The sequence below is a fragment of the Trichomycterus rosablanca genome, chromosome 5, assembly GCF_030014385.1.
Source record: "Trichomycterus rosablanca isolate fTriRos1 chromosome 5, fTriRos1.hap1, whole genome shotgun sequence".
Classification (NCBI taxonomy): Eukaryota; Metazoa; Chordata; class Actinopteri; order Siluriformes; family Trichomycteridae; genus Trichomycterus; species Trichomycterus rosablanca.
The window spans coordinates 7760278-7784027 of NC_085992.1; the positions used below are offsets into that span (position 1 = coordinate 7760278).

Consider the following 23750-nt stretch of genomic DNA (forward strand, 5'->3'; position numbering starts at 1 on the left):
CAGGACCACTACAGAGCAGATATTATGTAGGTGGTGGATCATTCTCAGCACTGCAGTGACAATGACATGGTGGTGGTGTGTTAGTGTGTGTTGTGCTGGTATGAGTGGATCAGACACAGCAGCGCTGCTGGAGTTTTTAAATACCGTGTCCACTCACTGTCCACTCTATTAGACCTTCCTACCTAGTTGGTTCACCTTGTAAAGTCAGAGACGATCGCTGATCTATTGCTGCTGTTTGAGTTGGTCATCTTCTAGACCTTCATCAGTGGTCACAGGACGCTGCCCACGGGGCACTGTTGGTTGGATGTTTTTAGTTGGTGGACTATTCTCAGTCCAGCAGTGACAGTGAGGTGATTAAAAACTCCATCAGCCTTGCTGTGTCTGATCCACTCATACCAGCACAACACACACTAACACACCACCACCATGTCAGTGTCACTGCAGTGCTGAGAATGAAGGTTTTCTTTTTGTCTTCGTTGCTTTTTTTATCTTTTTTTATGGACACACTCATCAATAGTGTATCCATACTAAACTAACACTAAGATGGTGAAAGAATGGTTGTTAAACTGGTTATCACCAAATCTCTTTTTGCTTTTTTCAAGATGTTCTACTCTGATGAACTTTGTTGGCTCACTAAGTCGAGTCGCTTTGCATCACTAAATGTCACTCTACCTCCTGTGGTTGTACATCACCAGCCCTTACAGAAAATGAATTGCTTTTAGTTGATTAGTTGTGTTATAATACTGTGTTTATGTAGCAGGCATGGCTTTGTGTCCAAACCTGATTAGGAATAAATGATTGTACATGCTTTTTAACCTGCTATATTGAATGCAGGATGATTTAGGAAAAATAAAAATACAGATATTTCATAAGATCATCGTAACTGCTTTAAAATAGCCATTACCACCTAATAGTTGTATTAAACTTTACAATACATATACATTCACGCTCAAGTGGAAACTGGAGGTTGTGTATGTATCAGGTGGTAGGTCTGACCTGGTCCGTGACTAACTGTTGGCTTTCACCCCCTGCTGACTGAAGCTTTTAAACAGGGCATGACGATGCTCTTTAACTTACCACCCAGGAGTCAGCAGTGACGCTTAGCTTGTTTGATGGAGTGGATCTGCCATCCTCTCGTCAGCCCAAGACAGAACGCCGGGACCAGTCATGTCCAAATTCAACCCTGCATTATACAAGTCAAAACAACAGCAACAACAAAGTGTGACAATTTGCACATATTATTTGTCTTTCAGTGCTGAAGCCAAATTGATATTTTGCTTTTTTGAGATCCTGAGGAGGTTCTACAGGTGGGTGTTATTGTCGATTGTCTTTGGTTAGTAGGAGCTAGACTTGGATTTCTGTAAAATACATTTTGTTAAAAACATCATGTTAAAAATTCAACTTAAATTTATTTTCAGCAAGAATTTTGAAATGATGAAGTACAAAAAACCCACAAATGAATCTGTAAACGTGTACACACTGATCTGTCATTTCAGTGGAGCTGAAACAAAAGAAGCACAAGGGGGTGAGACCATAAAACCATATTGTTCGACATGTTCATACGGGATACATATTACCAACATGTGTTCAGAGAAAAGGCTATATTTGGGTACACCCAGTGGGGCTATAAAAAATCAATGCATCAGTGCTTAAAATATGGGAATAAGTTACTAGGTCTGCAGCCACAGATTTTCATACGTAGATGCCAATAAAATTCATTCCCCCATATGGTTAAATATTTTAAAAGGTACTTAATTAACAAGCTCTGTACTTAGAAAAAGGGTTCCCGTAGTCCTGCTGTGAAAGAGGGATAAAAACAAGCAAGGTGACTGGTCGTTTATGAGGTGTTCAAACGATTTCACAGTTTTTATTACAGAAATTCATGTGTTCGTGTTTAAAATATTTAAAAAATCAAAAAGGTAAGGGCTGATGAATGAAGATGTATTTTGAAGGAGCCTAGAAAAGTACTATACATAACTGGAATAGCTGGAAAGACGCTCATTTTACACAAATTTCTGCCTTGTTTTTCGGCGTCTTTTTCACAGACCGTCATTGTGAATATAATCATGTAATAAGCTGCTATTTGTTGTGTTGTTGTTGTGGTGTTTGTGTATTTCTGTTTTAACTCCCACAGACTCCCTCCCTCCCTCACCTATACATACATAAGCAGATGTGAATGGCTCCATGAAATCAAATTACTATGGCCTCACTTTGAAGATCATTTGCTCGCACTGGGCCAATCGCATTCCTTGCATTCTGTACTAATCTGCGGCTCTGCTGTCGAGGTTCCTCACCATTAGTGTGTTTGTTTATCCATTTCCTTCCCTCCCTCCAATTAACATGTCCCTCATTCTGGGTTTGTTCTGCCAATGTGTGTTGCTGTGACGCCTGTCCGTCACCCTGAGGCCCTCTGAAAGAACACTTTAAAAGTGAGAACAATGGCACTGCCCCTCCGTCAGCACGGCGGAGCATTGGTACTCAAATGAGTCCTCTTCCCTGGGGTATGTTTTGTCTTGGCGACTCTTCTTGCTTCACACCATAAGCTCTCTGATGTATCTGACTGTAAGCCAGCAGGCGTTACCGCGGCGAGGTGCTGGGTGAAAATGGCGTCCGGCGTCAGCGGTGACGTGACTGAAAGCGGACGGACTGCGCAGGGAGCCACTGCTTGTCCTCTCGGGCCCTCCTGGCCTGCTGTCCCATCACTCTGGAAGAGCCATCAGGCCCCAGAGGCAAACAGCAGGTAGCCTGCTCCCTGCAGCCAGGCACAGGGCCTGCTTGCCCTCCTCTTAACCCCAGGAACATTGACATCCATCTCGGCCACAACAGGGGTCCTTCTCTAGTCCTGCCCTCTTCTTTTCTACCTCTTTTCCTTCTTCTCTCTTGGCACTCAATCTTTCTTAACTATATCAATCTTCTTCAAATTAGATTCTATTTAGTGGGGCTCAACTTTTGCCTGTTGTGACTTTTATTCTTATCATTAATAAAGCAAAGCCATGTAAAAAAAAAAAAAAAACATTATAAAATTATTAATACAGACTATTTGGCTATTATTTGATACATATTTAGAGGTTGGCACTTGGAGATTACTGCTTTTGTGTGCATTTTCTCGTTACCTACCTGTTGTGTAGTTGACTCTGTAAAGTATGATTTTACTAACATTAACATTTCTAACATACATGTAAGCAAAACTTTGAAGTTAAATGCTTAAAAATAGTGTGTGTATTGTGCTTTTAAAGAAAAAGTCCACCTTAAAACACATTTAAGGTCAAAACTAGCAATATCAAGCAATTAAAATAATCTTTCTATAATTTTGTAGATACTAGACTATATAAACATTCATAATAATTTGTCTGCAAACATCCTCAAATCTTGCTGCAATCCTTAAATAACATGCACCTAATACTAAGTCACATAAGTGCACTAACAGTAATGTCACAAGGTGACCCCTGGTAGTACACAGTATGCAATTACACACAGACTTTTAGATTAGCTGACATTATAGGCGCTGGAAGGGGGGCTGCCAGGAGAAGGAGAATTCCATTTACATAATACATCGGAATGAACTTGCGGTATCAGGCTGTTGTGTTCCAAATACCATCCTACACACTAAAAAGTGTGCTAAGTTAGATTTTAACCAATAGTGAGGCTACTGTTTTGAGCACCATGCATAAAATTATGTGTGCTTATTGAGATCTCCAGTTTGACACTAAGTAATGTTCTTTTTTCTCTGTGTGCAGCCTGATACATCAAGTTTTGTATATTATACTAAAAATACGTCATGTTGAGTTATTGTATGTATAGTGTAAAACAGTACTTATTCTATAACTGCTTAATTGTGATTTTTTTTTTGTTGACTGTTCCGTTTCTTCAGTGCACAGTATTAAGCAGCCCGCATATTACAGTCCATACATCATTTAAACATCTTTGTCAGGTATTTCTATTACATATCGATTTAAAAAATGTTGAGGGAGCCTAATATTTAAACAGTAGTTTGGTCAGTTTGCAATTTGCAACCCAAAGGCTGTCAGATTTCTGACAGTGTATTGCATCCACAATTCATTTTGAATACTGTAATCCAAATAATGTTGTCACACCTAACTGTGAAGCTGTTACACCATAATTGAGGAAAAATTGGATATAAAATTAATTTCTGGAAGCTTCAACACAGCAGAATTTCAACATGTAGGTAGAACACGAGATTTCTGATGACACTGTTTGATTAAATCAGCAGCTAGGAAAAAGTTGGTAACATAGCTGCCAAGCAGTTTATATTTGTTTGGACTCTGTATTTCAGTGTCCGTGTGTGTGTGTGTGTGTGTGTGTGTGTGTGTGTGTGTGTGTGTGTGTGTGTGTGTGTGTGTGTGTGTATGTGTGTTGCATTGCTTCATTTGGCACTGCCCCTCTCCCCTACCTAAAACATCTTCCCGCACTCCTGGCTGACACATTAAAGCTCTAAATACTAAAGCTAAAATTCTGTATTTAATAGCATACTGTGTACTAGCTTGGGGTCAGAGTATGACCCCAAAGTATTTCACTGTGTGAAAAGGCAGAAAACACCACAGACAGGTCGCCAGCATCACAAGGCAGACACTCACATACAAACACACACACTCAGACATAGGGCAAATTTTAGTATCTCCAACTGGCCTGACTGCATGTCTTTGGACTTGTGGGAGGTAGAAGTATTGAGAGAGGAAGAAGTATTGAGACTTTCTTTTTTTTACCGTTATATGCTTAAGACTGCAAGATCACGCAACGAGTCTGGTCGCCATCTGGTCAAGACTGTACAGCGTTTGTCTCTACCTCTCTGCAGTCTGATATTGAATCCCACTCTTGCAGTTGTATTTCAGTACATTCTTTTCCCATTGCATCTCTTCAGTGAATGTACGTTTTGTGAGTAAAATTTTGAACATAATGCATTTGCCATGTTATTATGAATTCTTGGTGAATAACATCAATAAATCGTTAGCGATATAAGACTCGGTCTTATTCTCTTGTCATTTTTTATTAATATTTTAATTAATACTCTTATTTTGATTCAGCTCAGCATCTGCCACTGGGCCCAGTATCAGTCTGCTGGTGAGCCTCTGTGATTCTCACCACCCTGTTACATATAATGTTGGATAATATGAACTTAGGAGAAAAAAGACCAACGTGTCTATAAAAACACTAAACTGAAAACGTTATTGTACATTATTTAATGCCACAGATATTCATTGTGTTTTACCATCACTGCTTTATCCTGGTCAGGGTTGCAGTGGGTCTAATTTATTGGGCGAAACTTAGACCATCACAGGGACACACACACACCTAGGGCAATTTTTAGTAGCTGCAAATTAGTCTGATTGCATGTTTTGGACTTAAGGAGGAAACCGGAACATCCAGAGGAGATCGACACAGACACAGGGAGGGAATTGAACCCTCCTTGTACCACTAAATACATACATATACACATGCATACGGTATACTTTGAACATATGCAACAATAATCGTGTTTAAAATGTTTTTTGTAGAACTGACCATAAACTATGTCATGGTGTGTTGGTAATAAGTTTGGGTTAGTCTATAAATACCACAAAAAGATATTTCAGCTATTTTGAAATCACATACTAGGTAACACCTTGCCTTCATCAGAGATGCTTGTCAACACTGTTAGGACAGATATGTCCCTGTCTGTGGTGTTACTCTGGTCAGTCTCTCTCCTACTCAGTCTTTCTCACACACACACACACACACACACACACACACACACACACACACACACATTATCACAATTGTTGTCACAAAATGTTCATTATTTACTTATATAGAACACGTCAAGCTATTACTCACTGTACTACATAAAACATACAATATAAAGAGATACACTACATGACCAATGCAGAAAATGCAGTTTCATGTTGCTGGTCATCTCTGCCCCTGTGCACAAGGCATTGTTTTTAAAGACATGGTTTTGCACAACCGGTGTGGAAAATATTGAGTGACTTGACCTAAAACCAATTGAACATCATTGTGATGAACTGAAACATTGACTACAAGCCAGATCTTCTTATATAACATCAATGTCTGGCATCATAAATGCATTTTTTGCTAAATGGGCACTGTCATACATACTAAATGGGCCAATGTCATATTAATATCAATGGTTTGGAATGGGATGTCCAACATGGTCAGGTGTCCACATACATTTGGCCATATAGTAAAAAACAGATCCTCTTCCAAATACTGTACATTCTTAAGCACTGAGTCTTCTCCTATAATGCTTGATAAGACTAGGTATTTTAGATCAAACAATTAAAGCTCAGAACAGCTTGATTCTAAATTCATATGTTTTGTTTGAGATGTTTAAGGTTATTCCAAGTGCTGCAGTGCCCCAATCACCTTCAAAGACCATACCAGTTGGTGGATTAAGTACCCTAAAATACCCCTTGCGGTAAGTGAGTGTGAACGAGAGAGCGTTTGCAGGATGCATTCCTTTCTTTTGCCAAGGGATAGACCATAGACCCTCTGTAACCCTGACCAGAATAAAGTGTTGAGTAAGTGTTGTGACTGTGTAAGAATTTAACTAACTGTAATAGGACATATGATTTATTACAACGCTGTGCTGCTACAGTGATCATTCCAGAAGTGGGGCAGTGCCAGGGGAGTTAGGCAGTAACTGAACTATCTGAAAGCTTTGCACACCCCTCTCTGGATTAGAATCCTCCCTCCTTATGCTAAGTAGCAGTGATGTATTCCCATGTTAGTCATCATGCTGCTTGGTTAGGCAGCGAGTTGGAAGTAAGGTTAATGTGGAGCTCAGTCTTGCCTTAGGCCATGCAGAAGTGCTCAGCCATGGAATCACCATGTTTACTTTAATGCTCCATTAATATTGGAACAGTTCAATAGAAAACACAATGCACACATCAAAACAGACAAGGATGGAAAAAGCTTTTGGTAAAGAATCTAGTGGGGCATGGGTGGGTTCTTTGCTGTGTTTGCTTTTAGGAATGTCATCTGAAAGAGAACCAACATTACGTTTGAACCTTAACCAAAAAAGGTGTGGGGGAAAACCTGAGTACCTGGTGAAAACCAACAAGGTAACCAACATGGAATTGAGGAGAACATACTAACCTCCATACTGATGACAACGGGGTTCCTGGAGCTGTGCAGCACCAATCCTGCCTGTTAGCAGATTAAGTAGTACTGGTGCAACACTCCAGGAACCTGGAAGCAACCCCAGCCCTGCATGTTTTCCTTGTCATGGTGTGGCTTTGCTCTGAAAACTTTGGCTTCGTCCTAGCTCCCAAAAAGCATGCCAATAGGTAGACTATCTACTTTATTTTTCCCTAACTGTATGTGAGTGTGTGATTTGTATCTGAAAATAGTAATGTCTGTAGCTACAATTTAAGTTTCGTCGTGGTTGCAGTGAAGCTGGAGCACTGATCATGGTATCAGTCCATTTCAGGTCATCATACACGCACACAGAGTTCATCTATTGTCATCCAAAGCGACTTACAGTATTGTGACAGTATATTGTCTAAGCAAAACAGTGGCAACCTGGCAATGGTGGGGCTTGAACGAGTGACCTTTTGATTACTAGTCCAGCAGTCTAACCACTAGGCTACAACTGCCCAGACAAAACCTACACAGACAATATGGCACCCTCATCAAAGACAATATCATGAGCTAATGATCAGACCCAGGACTAAACATCAAGCTGCTCTGAATTAATTGATTAATAGAGTTGCAGTGCCTCGGACAGGGTGCCAGTTCATCATACGGCATCGCACATTTGCAGATTCACCTGCACATGTACATCCAGAGGTAATTTAGAGGGGTGAATTAGTTTACTGAGAAGTTTCTTTTTTGGACGGTTCAAGAAATCTGGAGTACCCTGAAGAAACTCATCTATACCCCATGCCTTTCACAGACAGTGACTAAGGAATTGAACCTAGGTTGCCAGGTGCTGTGAGGCTACATGATTATGCCATGAATTAATGAATAAATGAATGAATGAATGAAAGAATGAAATCTAATCTTGAGATGCTGCCCTCTTGTGGCGTATTTTGCTTCTGCTGCCTGATAAAAGGATGATCTTCCAGGAGCTTAAATACTCAACTCTAGCTTAGAAATGGGTTCACACTATTCAATTACAAGTGTGCTTGCTTATCTTGTCACTTTTCACGCAATATTTTATCTTAACGTGTTGAAACTGCCTAATTATCTTTAATAATTAACTTTTTGACACCAGGGTGTGTGCTACATCATCATTAAACCTTCGACTTAGAAGTTTTGATCAAAAAATAAACTTGGATTAGTCAAGCCTTTGTTTAATAGTTCATCTAATTTAATAATGCTTATGTCTTATGAAGTATTCGGGCGTCGGCTCAGGTTAATATGCGCTACTTAACCACTGAATAGATGCAACAAGAAAAAGAAAACTTCTAAGCTTTGAAGGTTCTCTAATTAATGACTGGTCATCAACAAACCGAGTGGGTGTGGTGCACTTATGTTCCAGCAATTCAACATAACAGCGATTTAGGATGAAATACAAGATTAAACGATGGACGATGTATTGAAGGTAAAGCTATTTCATCTGCATATCTTCAGAACCAGTGCAATTCTTTTAAGACAGTTCTGCAGTGCAGATTAATCTAATGGCAAGTCAATGCACATGTAGGTCCATCTAATTGTAATAAAATGCATGCCAAATCATGTTTTTAGGACAACACCAATCATAATTTTTTGTTTCTTTATTTTGTTTTTTCTGCAAATGTTCTATTGAATTTACGTTATTCATGTGTATGATGAAATTTCTTATATCTAAGTCGAATTGGTGTACTTATTTTTATTCAGTCAATTAAATAAATAACACAAAACTTTAAGAATAAAAGTTCTGCATTCCTGTGAAAAGTATGCACACATCTGAATACATGCATTTTTTATTATTTTGTTTTTCATTTTTGTGATGCATACATTAAGATCTGTTCCAAGTTTTGTACTTATGTTGAGTTATTACGCACGATTAAAATAAAAAAGTTGTGTGTATTCTTTGTTGGTAATGATTAAAGAAAAAGCATAATTCGAGTCATATTTGAAGCACAGTGCTCTTATAGTGCTGAAAATTACTTTGACTGTTTAAAAAATGAAAATACAAAGACAGAGCTGCTGGGTCAGTCTATAGGTCATCACAGACGGACAGAACCATATTTAATGTATATTGACTTAAAAGTAAAAAAAGATAAAAGTTGTGTAGAGTAGCTTTGTTACATTTTTATTGTATTTATTTATGTTTGTGCTTTTCCTGAGTTTGTACCTGATCTACTGTGGATCTGAATGGAAATAATAATCTATTTAACCCTTTTAGATATTTTTAAACATTCAGGCTGACATCTTTGCAGAAAGAAAATAGTGTGTCTCTTTCTGAAGGAAGTAAAGCTGGGTCCTATTAAAGAAACGCTAATCGTCTGTAATCCTTTTAATGTCTCACACTTCTCTTTGACAATACACAAGTCTGGAGGGAGCGAGTTGCGGCGCTGCACAATGGCTCTGGTTTCAGCAGCCACATCCCAATTAACAAAAGTTAAACTTGCTCCACAGCTACTTACATACTAAAAAATACATCAGACATCAGAAAGTAAACCAGTTAGTAGGGTGGTGTTAATATTTAGTGCGGTTGGCTAATGTGTGGCATTGAGCGCTTAGCCAAAGTGCGCGTAAATGGATACACGTCCTCAAATTACTTTAACTATGGGTTTATAATATGTAATATGTGGGTTTCTTTTTTCTTGTATATAAAACAATTCAGTAGGCTTTACATTGAAGAATTATTTTACTAAGTGAGTTCAGATTTGAATTGATCACACCAGTTCAGGACGAACTGGCGCACTATGGGCATTGCGCGCCAGGCCGTTAGTGTTCATGCTCAGCTCAGGTGAAGTGTATTTGAAATTCATGGGGGGAAAGGGAGGGGTAAAAGGGGGAGTCGCTTTTGTTCAGCTAAAAAAGGGGGCTTGTTCCTCCAGGACCAACCTACCACTTTAACCGCGACTGGAAAGCGCGAACAGGGTTGACATTGGAGCGTGCATGCAATGGGAGAAGAGGAGGGGATAAGAGAGGTCGTTTAGTCCAGCAGCACCGCGTCCTGAAGAAACATCACCAGCCTCATCCTCAGCAGCAGCAGAAGAGAGGGATGCACCGTCCTGGGTCCTTACACTGACACCCACACGGACGCCTGGGACAAAACGTCAACGCTGGAAATACACACAGCACGACCTCTACTGTCATTTTTTAATATTCAACACGACCTGACACGGCTCGTCCTGCTTTCGTTTTTTATTTTATAGATATAAAAATCTCAGTGCCAGATTTGCCATTTTAATGTAACTTGGAAAAACTTAAACTGTGCGTATTTTAGTTTTTTTGGCATGAAGTGCACTTAAGCCGAGCGTCTTTGGTTGTGTATTGTCTTAAATTCACTCCTCTGTCTATTTTGCGTCGATTTACTTCATATTTTGGATTTCTTCTGCTCATGAACATTTTTGCCTCTGATCGGACGCTCATCCTGTGATCTACCCAGTGGATTCTGACCGTCGGCAGCCTTTTCGAGTGCAGGACTTGGCGCATTCGTACTTGAAGATTCGGACTTGTTTTTCTCTTGAAATAAGCCGTTTGGTTGGTTTGCTGATATATTTCCTTCAAGTTTTGACCAACAATGAGAGTCATTCCGTCCCGATTAAGTTATCTGTAAGTAGCCTTTATGTTCTATGTTTTGTGTTTCGGTTTCCACACAATTTAATAATTCAAACAGTTATTTAAAATTGTTTTTTTTTTTATATTTTTTGCAGGTTCCTTCACCTCTTTGCGTTTTGCTACTATGCTCAGGTATGTGCAATTTTTTTACTATAATTACTTAATATATTACATGCATGGAATTATATGAATACATATAAGATTTTAGCACTGATTATTATAGTAAATATGATGTATAGAGCACGAGGAGCTACATAATGGTTAAATTGTATAGAACACTCCTGCAGAATATTTGCACTGTTCAGCAGGTACCTGTAAGCATCTCCATTTAATTCCTCTTATTTAGACACTTAGGTAAAGTGGCAGTGTTTGGCATGGCTAAGAGCTTTGCACCAGTTAAGCTAAAAAAGAATACGTGGACATTATCCAATACCAGTGTATTCCTTTACATCAACATAATTTCCATCATGAACATTTAAGGTGGAAAATGATGTTTAAAGGTTCTTGATGTGCCACCAAAGACTTGCTGTCCATGAAAATGTTCTAGATAGCCAGGCTGTTTATGGTAATATTCCATGACATGCTGTTGTATTAATGTTTTCTGGCAGCTTTATTTTAAAGACTGGAGTCAGCTGAAGTACTTGCGTCTAGACCAATGCGTATTGTTCATGAAATATTTTTCTATAAACGCATTAATACACCAGTTCAAATGCTACATGTGCGTTCAGCAATGTAGATATAATATTTTTTGTAATATTGAGATGGATATGAAAGTGGGCATGGAGTAAGCAGGTACTTTGGGCGCCTATGTAACTAAGCTCAGAGCGCACAGAGCGCACGCAAGGCCACGATGTTCCGTTTTTATTATTTATTTACTTATTTGGATAATAATTCTGATCACATTTGCAAGTATATGTACACGTGACGACACACAAGCTGAACTAATGATCCTCTATGCCATGTTGTATTTCGTGCAGGCAGTTTTGAAATAAAATGCAATATTAACAGAAATCCGAGCATCGTTTATTTAAACTTTACGCAATATCTAAATTATATCATTAAAACCCTTTGTTGCTGCTTTTACTGCTTTTGGTATTTTTTCAGATAACATGAGATAACATGACAAATAACTGCATATTCCTGGTTGTCTCGTATATACCAGAAACAACCACTTTGCAGAAAAATATATGGCGCACTCAGATAATACGCAACTCTGAGCCTTCTTTACTGTAGGGTCACATTTTACACAGTTTTGCCATCCTTTATTTTGACACAGGACAGGAAACGGGGCCATCAATATTTCCTTAGATTTATTCATTGGAATGACCTTTATCGATTTTTTGATTTGCTCATTCTTTAATGGCTCACATTCATAAATTGTGTCTTGCCTTTTCCATAAAAAGTGTACATTATTCACCTGATAAAATATCCTTACAACTTTTAATGTTTCTATAATTTATAGGCCTCTGTCATCGCCTAATGAGGTCATTTTGCAGATATTGATTGTGTCATATTTAATTTCTGACAGGTAACCATTCAGTCCCCGCCTAATTTTACACAGCATGTGAATGAGCAGAGTAGGGTGACTGACCGGGTCAGCCGCAGACTCATCCGGACCTACCAGCTGTACAGCAGAACCAGCGGCAAACATGTGCAGGTCCTGCCTAACAAAAAAATCAATGCGATGGCTGAAGACGGAGACTCGAATGGTAAAAACCTTTTTTAATAAAATACCATGTTTAGCTGAATTATTATAGCGTTACACTCTACAACAAAGGTACCAGAAAAGTTTCTTAAAGTGATGAGATGTTTATGGTTCCCTAGAGAGCCTTTAGATGACTGCTTCTTTAAGCATTCTGATGCCACAATAAATATAACAGCTAAAATATTTTGATTATGTGGGGCAATGATGCCCTAATCTGGGACCTTTATTTTTAAGACGGTTCTTTTATCTGACTACAAGTTTTCCACTAAATCTAATCATAATTTATGGCCCTTGTTTCTGTATCTTAACTTTTGATTTGTGTTTGATGATGGATGAATTTGGGTGAGCCGTGGAGGCTGAAAAAGACATTTTGCAGTGAAAAATGTTAAATGGATTCTAGATGGTTCAGAAGGTGACTCTCTAGAGACTCTCTCATGTCTGGAAGAACCATTAGATCTCATCTCACTCCAACCCTAAGAACATTTCCTGAATAAGGCTCCTTCTTCTTCTTACTACCTCAGATATGAAAATATGTGAACCTGAATTCCAGCCTTTTGTGCTTTCAACACACATTTGGCATTGTTCACATTAGGCCTGTAACATGAATTAGCTATGCACTAAAATAAAACAATGACATTTGAAAATTGTTTCATTGACATGTTAAAAACAGATTAAATTATTGGAAATGCAAGGGGGAAAAACATAGTATTATACATTCATAGTATCATAATAATGTATAATAGTTACTTTTAAAGATGTCTAGCAACTACCCTTGATTCTCTACATTTTTCCCTATAGCAGAACTTAAAGAAGTGGTTCTTAATGATGACAATCTTATTTAAAATTTAACAGTTCATTGTGTGGTGGGAACAATCACCAAAATCACACATTTTATATTGCATAAACATACACAATTTTTATTATTTACTTGAATTTTTTTAATTAATAAATAATTTAATTATTATTTAATTGAATAATTGAATTAATTATTTAGTTTTAGGATTAGTACACTTATAGTTCCTTTTGGTAATTATTTATTTAATAATGTTATTAATTATTTAGATAAATACAGATTGGTCAAAAGCTGTGTCCATTGCACTTTTAACATCTGGTGTAATTTGTCTCTAGTGTACAATCTTCAGTTCCAGAATTCTTCTATACAGTTTCTACACATCCAAAACCCTTGTAATTACCAGTCGTGTTGAGGTATTTCGAGAAGACTGGCTCAGGCACTGCTGCGGTGACATCTGTGTCACCTGAGCATGTTGCATGGACAGCAGGGTTGTTCGCTCAGGCCAAAGCTTGACTGAAACTTGGGGCCTGTGGTCCACCAGCAGGTTTGCTCACCCCCTCCATTTGGACCGTAATACCTGTTCTCGAACACTGAGTGCATGATAGTTCAATTAAAGAAGTATAAAATAAAATGCTCAAATATTTTGAAGCATATACACACATATATTTTTTTAAGTTTTAAATGGATTTACAAGGTGCTTGTTTCTTTATTATGAATTATTAAACTGCAGTTCCCTATCAGGTTTGTGTATAGCACTGTATGTGCTATAACCAGAAAGCATTCTGATAACAATAAGAACTACTCCCAAATACAAATAATATTTATATTTACATATTTTTTTGTTTGTCTTTTACAGCAAAACTCATTGTGGAGACAGACACATTCGGCAGTCGAGTCCGTATTAAAGGAGCAGAGACAGGTTTCTACATCTGTATGAATAGAAGAGGAAAATTAATTGGCAAGGTAAGAAAAGAGACATGTTTTAAGAATAAAAGCAGTCACAAACTGAGCTGTAACACACGTTTGTTTGGTAGTGGGTAAAATAGGCATCAGCTAGACACATGGGCTACATGACTCTAACATGTAGAATACAAATACCCTACTGTTCCTACACAAGTGTAAAGACAGTTAAAGCAAAGCATCCAGTAGAGAGGAGTTCTAAGCAAATGAAACACTTCCACATTCCACATGCTCCTTTTGTCTGGTAAATGCATACAGTTTGCTTTAGGCCTCTCCTGGGTTGCAGTAAGGGATATGGAGTGTAAGGAATATGATCTTTCCTCCTTTTTTTAGCTGGGCACTCTTGTTCCAGGGTGGATTTGTGCTTCTTTCTTGCTGTGAATGGTAATAAAGTGGGATGGAGACTCGGCCCCCACCTCCCAGCACCCTACCAGGTGGACCATCTGCTTGGCACCCCTGATCTTATGCTATCTGACACATTGGCTGTCCAACGACAGCCTGCATGTTTGTTTTTTGTTTTTTATTGGTGGACATATGAGTATTTTTTTATGCTGGATTGTTTGTTGTAATGGGCATTTTTGTTAAAAGGTTGGAAATGGTTCTGCACTTATGGTTTGCCTCATTACTGCGCTGACATGTTAGAGAGTTGGCAGGTTGAATGCTCTGTTGGTATATGTTGTATCTGGTGCAGTTCCTAACATGCATGGTAGAGGATTACAGCAGTTAATGCTACACAGGATTAGATTTGAGTTACATCAAGTCATATTTACATTCAAGTCATTACATACATTCTATGGTCGTCATAATTTCAAATAACATATTTCAAAAGGAAAACTTGCTAATACCAAGCCCTACGATATTGTTCTATAAGCAGTTCAAGGTGGAAAATGATACATTTGCACTGGTGTTTACAGAAAGGGAAAAGTCATTGGTTACTGATGTCATTTCTCCCTCTCTTGATCTTGAACTATAATGACTTAAGCATGTGCTGTGTGTTGGGGGGAGAAGCACATCTAAGCATAGATTCCTCAAATACTTTCTGATAGGTTTCAGATCTCCCATTAATACATTTTGTAGTGAAACTTATTTTTCTTAGTTTAAAAGAATTGCTACAATACTGTTTTAATTTTCTTGTTTTTACAGAAAAACGGTCACGGAAAAGACTGCATTTTTACAGAGATAGTGCTGGAGAATAACTACACGGCTCTCCAGAATGTAAAGTATGAGGGCTGGTACATGGCGTTCACACGCAAGGGAAGACCTCGCAAGGGTTCCAAAACCAGGCAACACCAGCGGGAAGTCCACTTCATGAAGCGAATGCCCAAAGGACACCACATTGCAGAGCACAGACCCTTTGATTTCATCAATTACCCTTTCAACAGACGGACTAAACGCACCCGATACTCAGGAGAGCGCTGAAGAGTGATCGAGGAGGAAAAAAGAGACAATGAGTGAGAGAGAGAAAGAGAAAAAACATCTCAAATAATGAACTCTCATGAACTTAAGTGACTTTTTTACTGAACGTTAATATACCTAACGTGTAGTTTTAAACCTTTTAGTGAGAAAAGACATTCTGAGAAAAAAATACAAGAAAAGTTCTATTTTTGTACTCTAGACTTTTAATACTGACGTGTAAAGTTTTAGGAAAGTAAAGCACATGGCTTGGGATACATGTGACATGTCACAGCTGATATTTTAGTAGTGCGTGGACTACACTGTCTCGTTGTTTTCTTTTGTTTGGACAGTTTTAGAGTAATTTATACTCATCATATTGCTGCTCATGGGGACTTGGAGGGCCAAAGAGAATGCACTGACTCAAGAAAGCTGTATTCAGTTACACATACTGCCACGGCACCTCTCGACCACCCAGTGATAAGACACCCAGCTCATATAAGTAACCTCTGTGGCTCTTGGTTTTGGAACTTTCTTGAGATAGAGTTTATTCAAACAGAGCTTTAAATCAATACACATTTTAAGGCAGCTAAAATTGATAATCACTTTATTCCTACAGTGATTATAACTCTTAAGGTGTATAAATGCATTGTGTGAAACATAGGAAAAACTTGTTTTTGTTGCATCTTGTCTGTCTTTTTTATACATATATAAATATATTTTTATTTGAGGATGTGTAAAATAATTTTAATGATGGAAATATTTATTTAAAAATGTGTAATAAATGTACCTTAGGATATCCACATTTGTCTTTTTATGTGTCACATATTCTCTTTAAGTGTGTGTCCTCCAAATTAAGCTTTTTCTTAATTACTACCTTACTTTTTACATTTTCTTTTGCCTGTGGGAGGGGGCTGGTAAATAATTTTTCCAGTTTAACACTTATACATTGTTTTTTAAGAATACTTACAGATGTGGCCAAATTTATTAGTACCCACACCCCAACAAAATCTGTTTATTTAAATTAAGTTGAAATTGACTGGCATTGAAGCGTATCTCCATATTTCACATTGAATAAAACAAACACTTCATTGCATTTACAGCTGAGAGTACTATTTAAAATAGCATAGACAAACATATCGGTGCCTTTAACATACTTTGTAGCAGAGCCTTTGGAAGCTCAGAATCAGAATCACTTTATTTCACCAGGTATGTTGCACATACGAGGAATTTGTTTTGGTGATACACAGTAATACACATAATAATACATCAAATAATACACATAGTAATACACATAATAGTACACATAATTATACACATAATACACATGTATGACATGTAGCATGTTAACAGTCCGTGCGCTGTCTAGTCTGTTAAATAAGTATTAACCAAGGGAGCAACTGTGGTTAAGAATTGTTACAGCTCTTGGATGTATAGCAAGATGGCGGCACGGTGGCTTAGTGGGTAACACTGTCGCCTCACAGCAAGAAGGTCCTGAGTTCGATCCCCAGACGGGCCGGTCCGGGTTCTTTCTGTGCAGAGTTTGCATGCTCTCCCCGTGTCTGCGTGGGTTTCCTCTGGGAGCTCCGGTTTCCTCCCACAGTCCAAAAACATGCAGTCAGGTTAATTGGAGACACTGAATTGCCCTGTAGGTGAATGGGTGTGTGTGTGTGTGTGTCCAGGGTGTTATTGTGTGTCTTGCGCCCATTGAAAAGCTGGGATAGACTCCAGCACCCCCCCCCCCCCCCCCCCCCCTTACCCTAATTGAATAAGCGGCTAAGAAAATGAATGAATGTATAGCCAGATACTTCTAAATAGTCCAAAAGCCCTTAAAAGTCTCCACAGCTTAAACGTTGACTTGTGTCATCATGCTAAATTAATTCGGCTTTTACTGTCATATTCTATGTTTCACAATGCACCATGCAAGCAGGCCAGTCTAGCACCGGCACTCTGTGATCAGGCAGGAAAGCTGTCAGTGCCAAGCAAAATGTTGAAAGATTCATAGATGTGCACTGGAAAATAGGTCATGTACAGTGTATCACAAAAGTGAGTACACCCCTCACATTTCTGCAGATATTTAAGTATATCTTTTCATGGGACAACACTGACAAAATGACACTTTGACACAATGAAAAGTAGTCTGTGTGCAGCTTATATAACAGTGTAAATTTATTCTTCCCTCAAAATAACTCAATATACAGCCATTAATGTCTAAACCACCGGCAACAAAAGTGAGTACACCCCTAAGAGACTACACCCCTAAATGTTCAAATTGAGCACTGCTTGTCATTTTCCCTCAAAAATGTCATGTGACTCGTTAGTGTTACTAGGTCTCAGGTGTGCATAGGGAGCAGGTGTGTTCAATTTAGTAGTACAGCTCTCACACTCTCTCATACTGGTCACTGAAAGTTCCAACATGGCACCTCATGGCAAAGAACTCTCTGAGGATCTTAAAAGACGAATTGTTGCGCTACATGAAGATGGCCAAGGCTACAAGAAGATTGCCAACACCCTGAAACTGAGCTGCAGCACAGTGGCCAAGATCATCCAGCGTTTTAAAAGAGCAGGGTCCACTCAGAACAGACCTCGCGTTGGTCGTCCAAAGAAGCTGAGTGCACGTGCTCAGCGTCACATCCAACTGCTGTCTTTGAAAGATAGGCGCAGGAGTGCTGTCAGCATTGCTGCAGAGATTGAAAAGGTGGGGGGTCAGCCTGTCAGTGCTTAGACCATACGCCGCACACTACATCAAATTGGTCTGCATGGCTGTCACCCCAGAAGGAAGCCTCTTCTGAAGTCTCTACACAAGAAAGCCCACAAACAGTTTGCTGAAGACATGTCAACAAAGGACATGGATTACTGGAACCATGTCCTATGGTCTGATGAGACCAAGATTAATTTGTTTGGTTCAGATGGTCTCAAGCATGTGTGGCGGCAATCAGGTGAGGAGTACAAAGATAAGTGTGTCATGCCTACAGTCAAGCATGGTGGTGGGAATGCCATGGTCTGGGGCTGCATGAGTGCAGCAGGTGTTGGGGAGTTACATTTCATTGAGGGACACATGAACTCCAATATGTACTGTGAAATACTGAAGCAGAGCATGATCCCCTGCCTCCGGAAACTGGGTCGCAGGGCAGTGTTCCAGCATGATAATGACCCCAAACACACCTCTAAGACGACCACTGCTTTATTGAAGAGGCTGAGGGTAAAGGTGATGGACTGGCCAAGCATGTCTCCAGACCTAAACCCAATAGAACATCTTTGGGGCATCCTCAAGCGGAAGGTGGAGGAGTGCAAAGTCTCGAATATCCGCCAGCTCCGTGATGTCGTCATGGAGGAGTGGAAAAGCATTCCAGTGGCAACCTGTGAAGCTCTGGTAAACTCCATGCTCAGGAGAGTTAAGGCAGTTCTGGGAAATAATGGTGGCCTCACAAAATATTGACACTTCAGGAACTTTCACTAAGGGGTGTACTCACTTTTGTTGCCGGTGGTTTAGACATTAATGGCTGTATATTGAGTTATTTTGAAGGAAGAATAAATTTACACTGTTATATAAGCTGCACACAGACTACTTTTCATTGTGTCAAAGTGTCATTTTGTCAGTGTTGTCCCATGAAAAGATATACTTAAATATCTGCAGAAATGTGAGGGGTGTACTCACTTTTGTGATACACTGTATAGGCAAGCATATGTTACTTTAAATGTTTGTATTATGTAGCATCTTATAGATGTGCATGTTAAAGCCTGTCATATTTGTTAAATATGGACAATATGATCATTTAATATTTCAATAACTGTTTTCAAATATTGACTTGTCAGATAATAATGCAAGTTTCCACAGTGCAATCAGCTCAATCAGCCCAAGCCCAGAAAAAGTTGGTGTTTCTGGATGATATTGAAATACTATTTTAAATTAGCATTTGTTTATGTAGCGACAAACCATGTTTATCAAAGACAGTTTGTCAAGGAACACGTGGTTTTGTCCAACACAGAAGCGTGCTGGTTTATACTGCAGCACCGTCTGAGGGATCAAAGTTCCCAGTCTTAGTCTGCTTTGTCCTGATTTTGGTTCATGTTGCAAACATCAATTTTATAATATTTGTAAAACATTTAAAAGGTGAAACATAAAGTATATTGTCTTTGAACAAATATGAGGTTAAATGGATTTACAAATAATTCCATTTAACTCATTGTCCTAACTCTCCTGCAGTTAACGTTTGTAATTACATTATAATAAATACCACTTTTGTTTGTATAACCCTTCTGCTTAGTGACTGGTGGAGTCAGAGATGAAGGCTAGCATGTAAAGGCATCTACCCCCAGTGTGTTTGGAGTGGCTCAGCACAGGTCAACAGCTCAGTGGGACTGTCTCTCCAGGGGTCCCCGTGCTGTTTGGTCTCTTCTTAAACCAGACACGCTGCAGTTCTACGACTCTGCTTATTCACTATTAGACAGGTGGTCTCTTCTATCTTAGACCTTTAATACTCTTTATTAATCTGTGATTGTAGGAGTCTCTTTTTGTTTGGAGAGATGCTGTATTTGCGGAGCTGCAGACCAAGATCAGAGAACTTGAGATGTTAGCAAATAAGAATTAAGATGGGGGGCAAATACTATTAGTGAGACTAAGACAAAAGGAATCGAAGATCATGAATGGCTTCCCTCTGCCTGCAATAGCAATGTCAGAAATGTAAGAAAAGTCAGAAATTCATGAAATATAGACATGGCAAGATGACATATGTAACAAATACAGTAAAATAACTGATTTTAAAGTACATGATTTTATGTACGTAAAGTGAGCATAGACTATATGTCCAAAAGTATAAGTCAGGGCTCTGTGCAGGCCTCTTGAGTGCAGGCCACTGAAGTCAATAATTAGAAGGGGTGTCCCAATACTTTTGTGCAAACAGTGTACCTCTAAAACATTTACACTTAACATTTTCAAACTGGGGTTTGGTCCTGAGTTCAGAGCTCTGATCCACCTGTAAACATGGGTCTGGGGTTTGCTTCATTCAAGCTCAGGTGTGAATCATGCTGTGTGTGAAAGCAATCTCCAGAGGCCAGACATGAAGCAGCAAGAGGTACAGAGACAGACTGACGTGTGGCTCTGAATTTAATGCAAAGTAGGAATGACACAGTTCAGCAACAAATTCCAGTAATTGGTTTTACCAGATTCAATGAACCAATCATGTGCCATGGCTGTCCAATCTCATCCCCAATGAGCTTTTAAAGTAACACACTGGTATGTAAATTCAGCAGACCTCAAATTCAGTAGACCTAATAACTTTTGGCCACAAGCATTTCCTGATACTATCCATCCCCAAGTGGCAACAGCAGTGGGTCTCTACATAATGCAAAACTAGAATATTATGTCCACCGATTTAGCCTCTATGTGGTTTTAGCATTGTGATGATCCATTGGACCAATTTTTATGTAATCAGAATCATTAGACCGATATTTAAAAAATGTCCAACAACATGCCTTTTTGTAAAACCTTACTGAGTTTTTATGGTTGGTTCCACCATGTGGTCTGTCTCATGTTATGTTAGTAGCTGACCCAGGGTGCAGGGATCAAAACTTTGGATAGACCAATGGCTAAGCAGGGCTCTCCAAGGCACAACGTTTCTGAGTTTCTACATTTTAGCCTCACTCAATTCTGCTTAGCACTACTTGACCTCATTTGCAGAGACTTGTTATGACCTCCAGTGGTGATTTTAGTCTAGAATAGTGATTATTAGAAATATTCAACAGTGCTACTGTAGTTTATATAACTTGTGTTTTTTTTTTTTCATTTCATTCAAACATCTAAATACTAAATTAATTTACTTAATAATAAAATAAAATATTAATAGTAAAAATACATAAAATTCCCTCCCCACCACTCCCTGTGGTCTTACATTTAAGATGATCGCTAGTGATAAACAGGGCTTGTTGATTTGCCACGGTTATCACGTATTATCTAGTATTGGTTTCCCCCTAAATTTGTATCAGTAACCATAAAATTGTAGAAAACCAGTGGGATCCAGCAGGTTGTGGGAAAAATCACACCTTCTGTGTAGCTTGTGATGCCATGCAAATGAGGGGCAATTTCAGTCAAAAAGAGGGGGCGAAAAACTGCTTTCATCCATTTTATTGAGCTGCAACCGTCATCCTTAAACCCAGATAAACAAACAAAGCTACCTTCTTAATTTGCTTAGGGAGCAATTTAGACTTGTACAAGACCCCCTGCTGAATTTGTAGAATGCCAGAGTGAGAGAAGAGGATGACCCAGACCTCTAGGCAGTCTCGATTCACATTCTCCTTAACCTCAGTCAAAAAGTCATTTCTTTAAATTGAAGCTTTATCGAGAAAACATGCTTTGGAAATATTATAAATAAAGCAACTTAAGTTTGTACTTAGGAATGTTGGGCATGTCATCTAAACTCAAAACTAATGGAAAAGTCCAAACCCATTTTAATTAAGGAAATAAGTTAAAGTAACAAAAGAAGATGTTTAACTTGCCCTAAATATTTAAAGCCAATGAATCAAGAAAACTGAAGAAATAGTAATTGTAACTGACTTTTGTTTAAAAAGCAGCTTCACTAAATAAAACTAAAATTTGATTTTGTTAAAAATGTAAGATACAAACCAACCAAATATCCAATCATGTATCTGAGATCACAAGTCGCTCACAGCCAAACTAAGAGACATAATTGAAAAGCAAACACCGATCAAAAAGGAGATGAGTCGAGTCACTTTAATTGTTTATAAATGGGACTTACAGAAGACCTGTTGACTTTTCCAATTGGATCTGTAATCTTTGTTTGCTCATGCATTTCTAAGACTGATTGCTAGAATGTTCTGAACAATTACAGGCTAAATGTGTTTGCCAGCCACACAGAGCCTCCTGCATCCCTCGAAAGAGATCAAAAGAGTCTCCCCCTCCTTCTTTATTTCTTTTCAGTCACATCAATTCAACTGGAAAGTGGATCATAAATGATTTTTGAGAAGTCTGAGTATTGGGAACATGGCCATTCAGAAGGCCTGAATCTGGATAGCTGACTCATTGGGATGAATCATGTTGATGTGCATGTTTCATGTGTATGTTGTGCACAACTGATCAAAGCATACACACACACACACACACACACACACACACACACACACACACACACATAAATTATATTTCTGGAAATGTTGGACATTTGGTTAAATGCAATTAAAGTTCTTTTTGGTAATTCCCTTAAACATGTACAAAAATAACATCTTCAGTGTTTTTACTGACTAACCTAATAGTAATTTGTAAATATAAACAAATGTCAAATTTGAGGTCACAGGGGCAGGGGTAGCTCAGCGGTTAAGGTACAGGACTAGTAATCAGAAGGTTGCTGGTTCAAGCCCCACCTCTGCCAGCTTGCCACTGTTGGGCCCTTGAGCAAGGCCCTTAACCCTCAATTGCTTGCAATGCACTCTCAGTTGTGAGTTGCTTTGGAAAAAGGCGTCTGCTAAATGCTGAAAATGTAAATGTCACAACACACTTAAAAAAGTGGGACGGAGGCATGTTTACCACAGTTATTTCCTACTAATTTCTAATTTTCATTTGGGGACATTAAATGTTGTAGTTTTGCATTCTTAATTATATTCTTACAAGGTTGCTTAAGAGTTTGCTAGCAAAAACTGAGCCTTTGGTAGATCCTTCCTTCATACCTAATCATGATACTCTCACCTGTTACCATGTCTCCCTGTGTCCATGTGGGTTTCCTCCGGGTGCTCCGGTTTCCGCTCACAATCCAAAGACGTGCAACTGAGGTGAATTGGAGATACTAAATTGTACATGACTGTGTTTGATATAACCTTGTGAACTGATGAACCTTGTGTAATAAAAACTACCGTTCCTGTCATGAATGTAACCAAAGTGATAAAATAAACTGTTACTAATTTACCTGTTTATTGCAGAATGCTTCAAAACAGTGTAACTTGAATATTCTATAAACTTTCACTTTTATATTTACAAAATACAATCAAGTTGACCAACCAAAACATTAAAACTAAAAATATCAGAAGTTATTCATATTTACACGTCATTTGCAAATGTCCCCATGTCCTCCAGTCATAACAAAATATCTAGCCATGACTGACAGACTGATGACTAGATGTTTTACATTAGCCACATTAGTAGCAGGTAGATACAAG

The 23750-nt window shown here is 38.7% G+C and overlaps 1 protein-coding gene across 2 annotated transcripts; it reads left to right on the forward strand.

Annotated features, from left to right (window-relative positions):
- Positions 1–10696: 10696 nt before the first annotated feature.
- Positions 10697–15611, forward strand: fgf8a (fibroblast growth factor 8a). 2 transcript variants are annotated; one of them, XM_062994805.1, is made up of 5 exons: positions 10697–10728; positions 10830–10866; positions 12263–12443; positions 14089–14195; positions 15336–15611. In XM_062994805.1, exons 1-5 carry the CDS (start codon positions 10697–10699, stop codon positions 15609–15611), a joined length of 633 nt encoding a protein of 210 aa, XP_062850875.1. The 2 variants fall into 2 exon arrangements, with proteins under 2 accessions (XP_062850875.1, XP_062850876.1); XM_062994806.1 differs by having other exon boundaries at positions 12296–12443.
- Positions 15612–23750: the final 8139 nt, after the last annotated feature.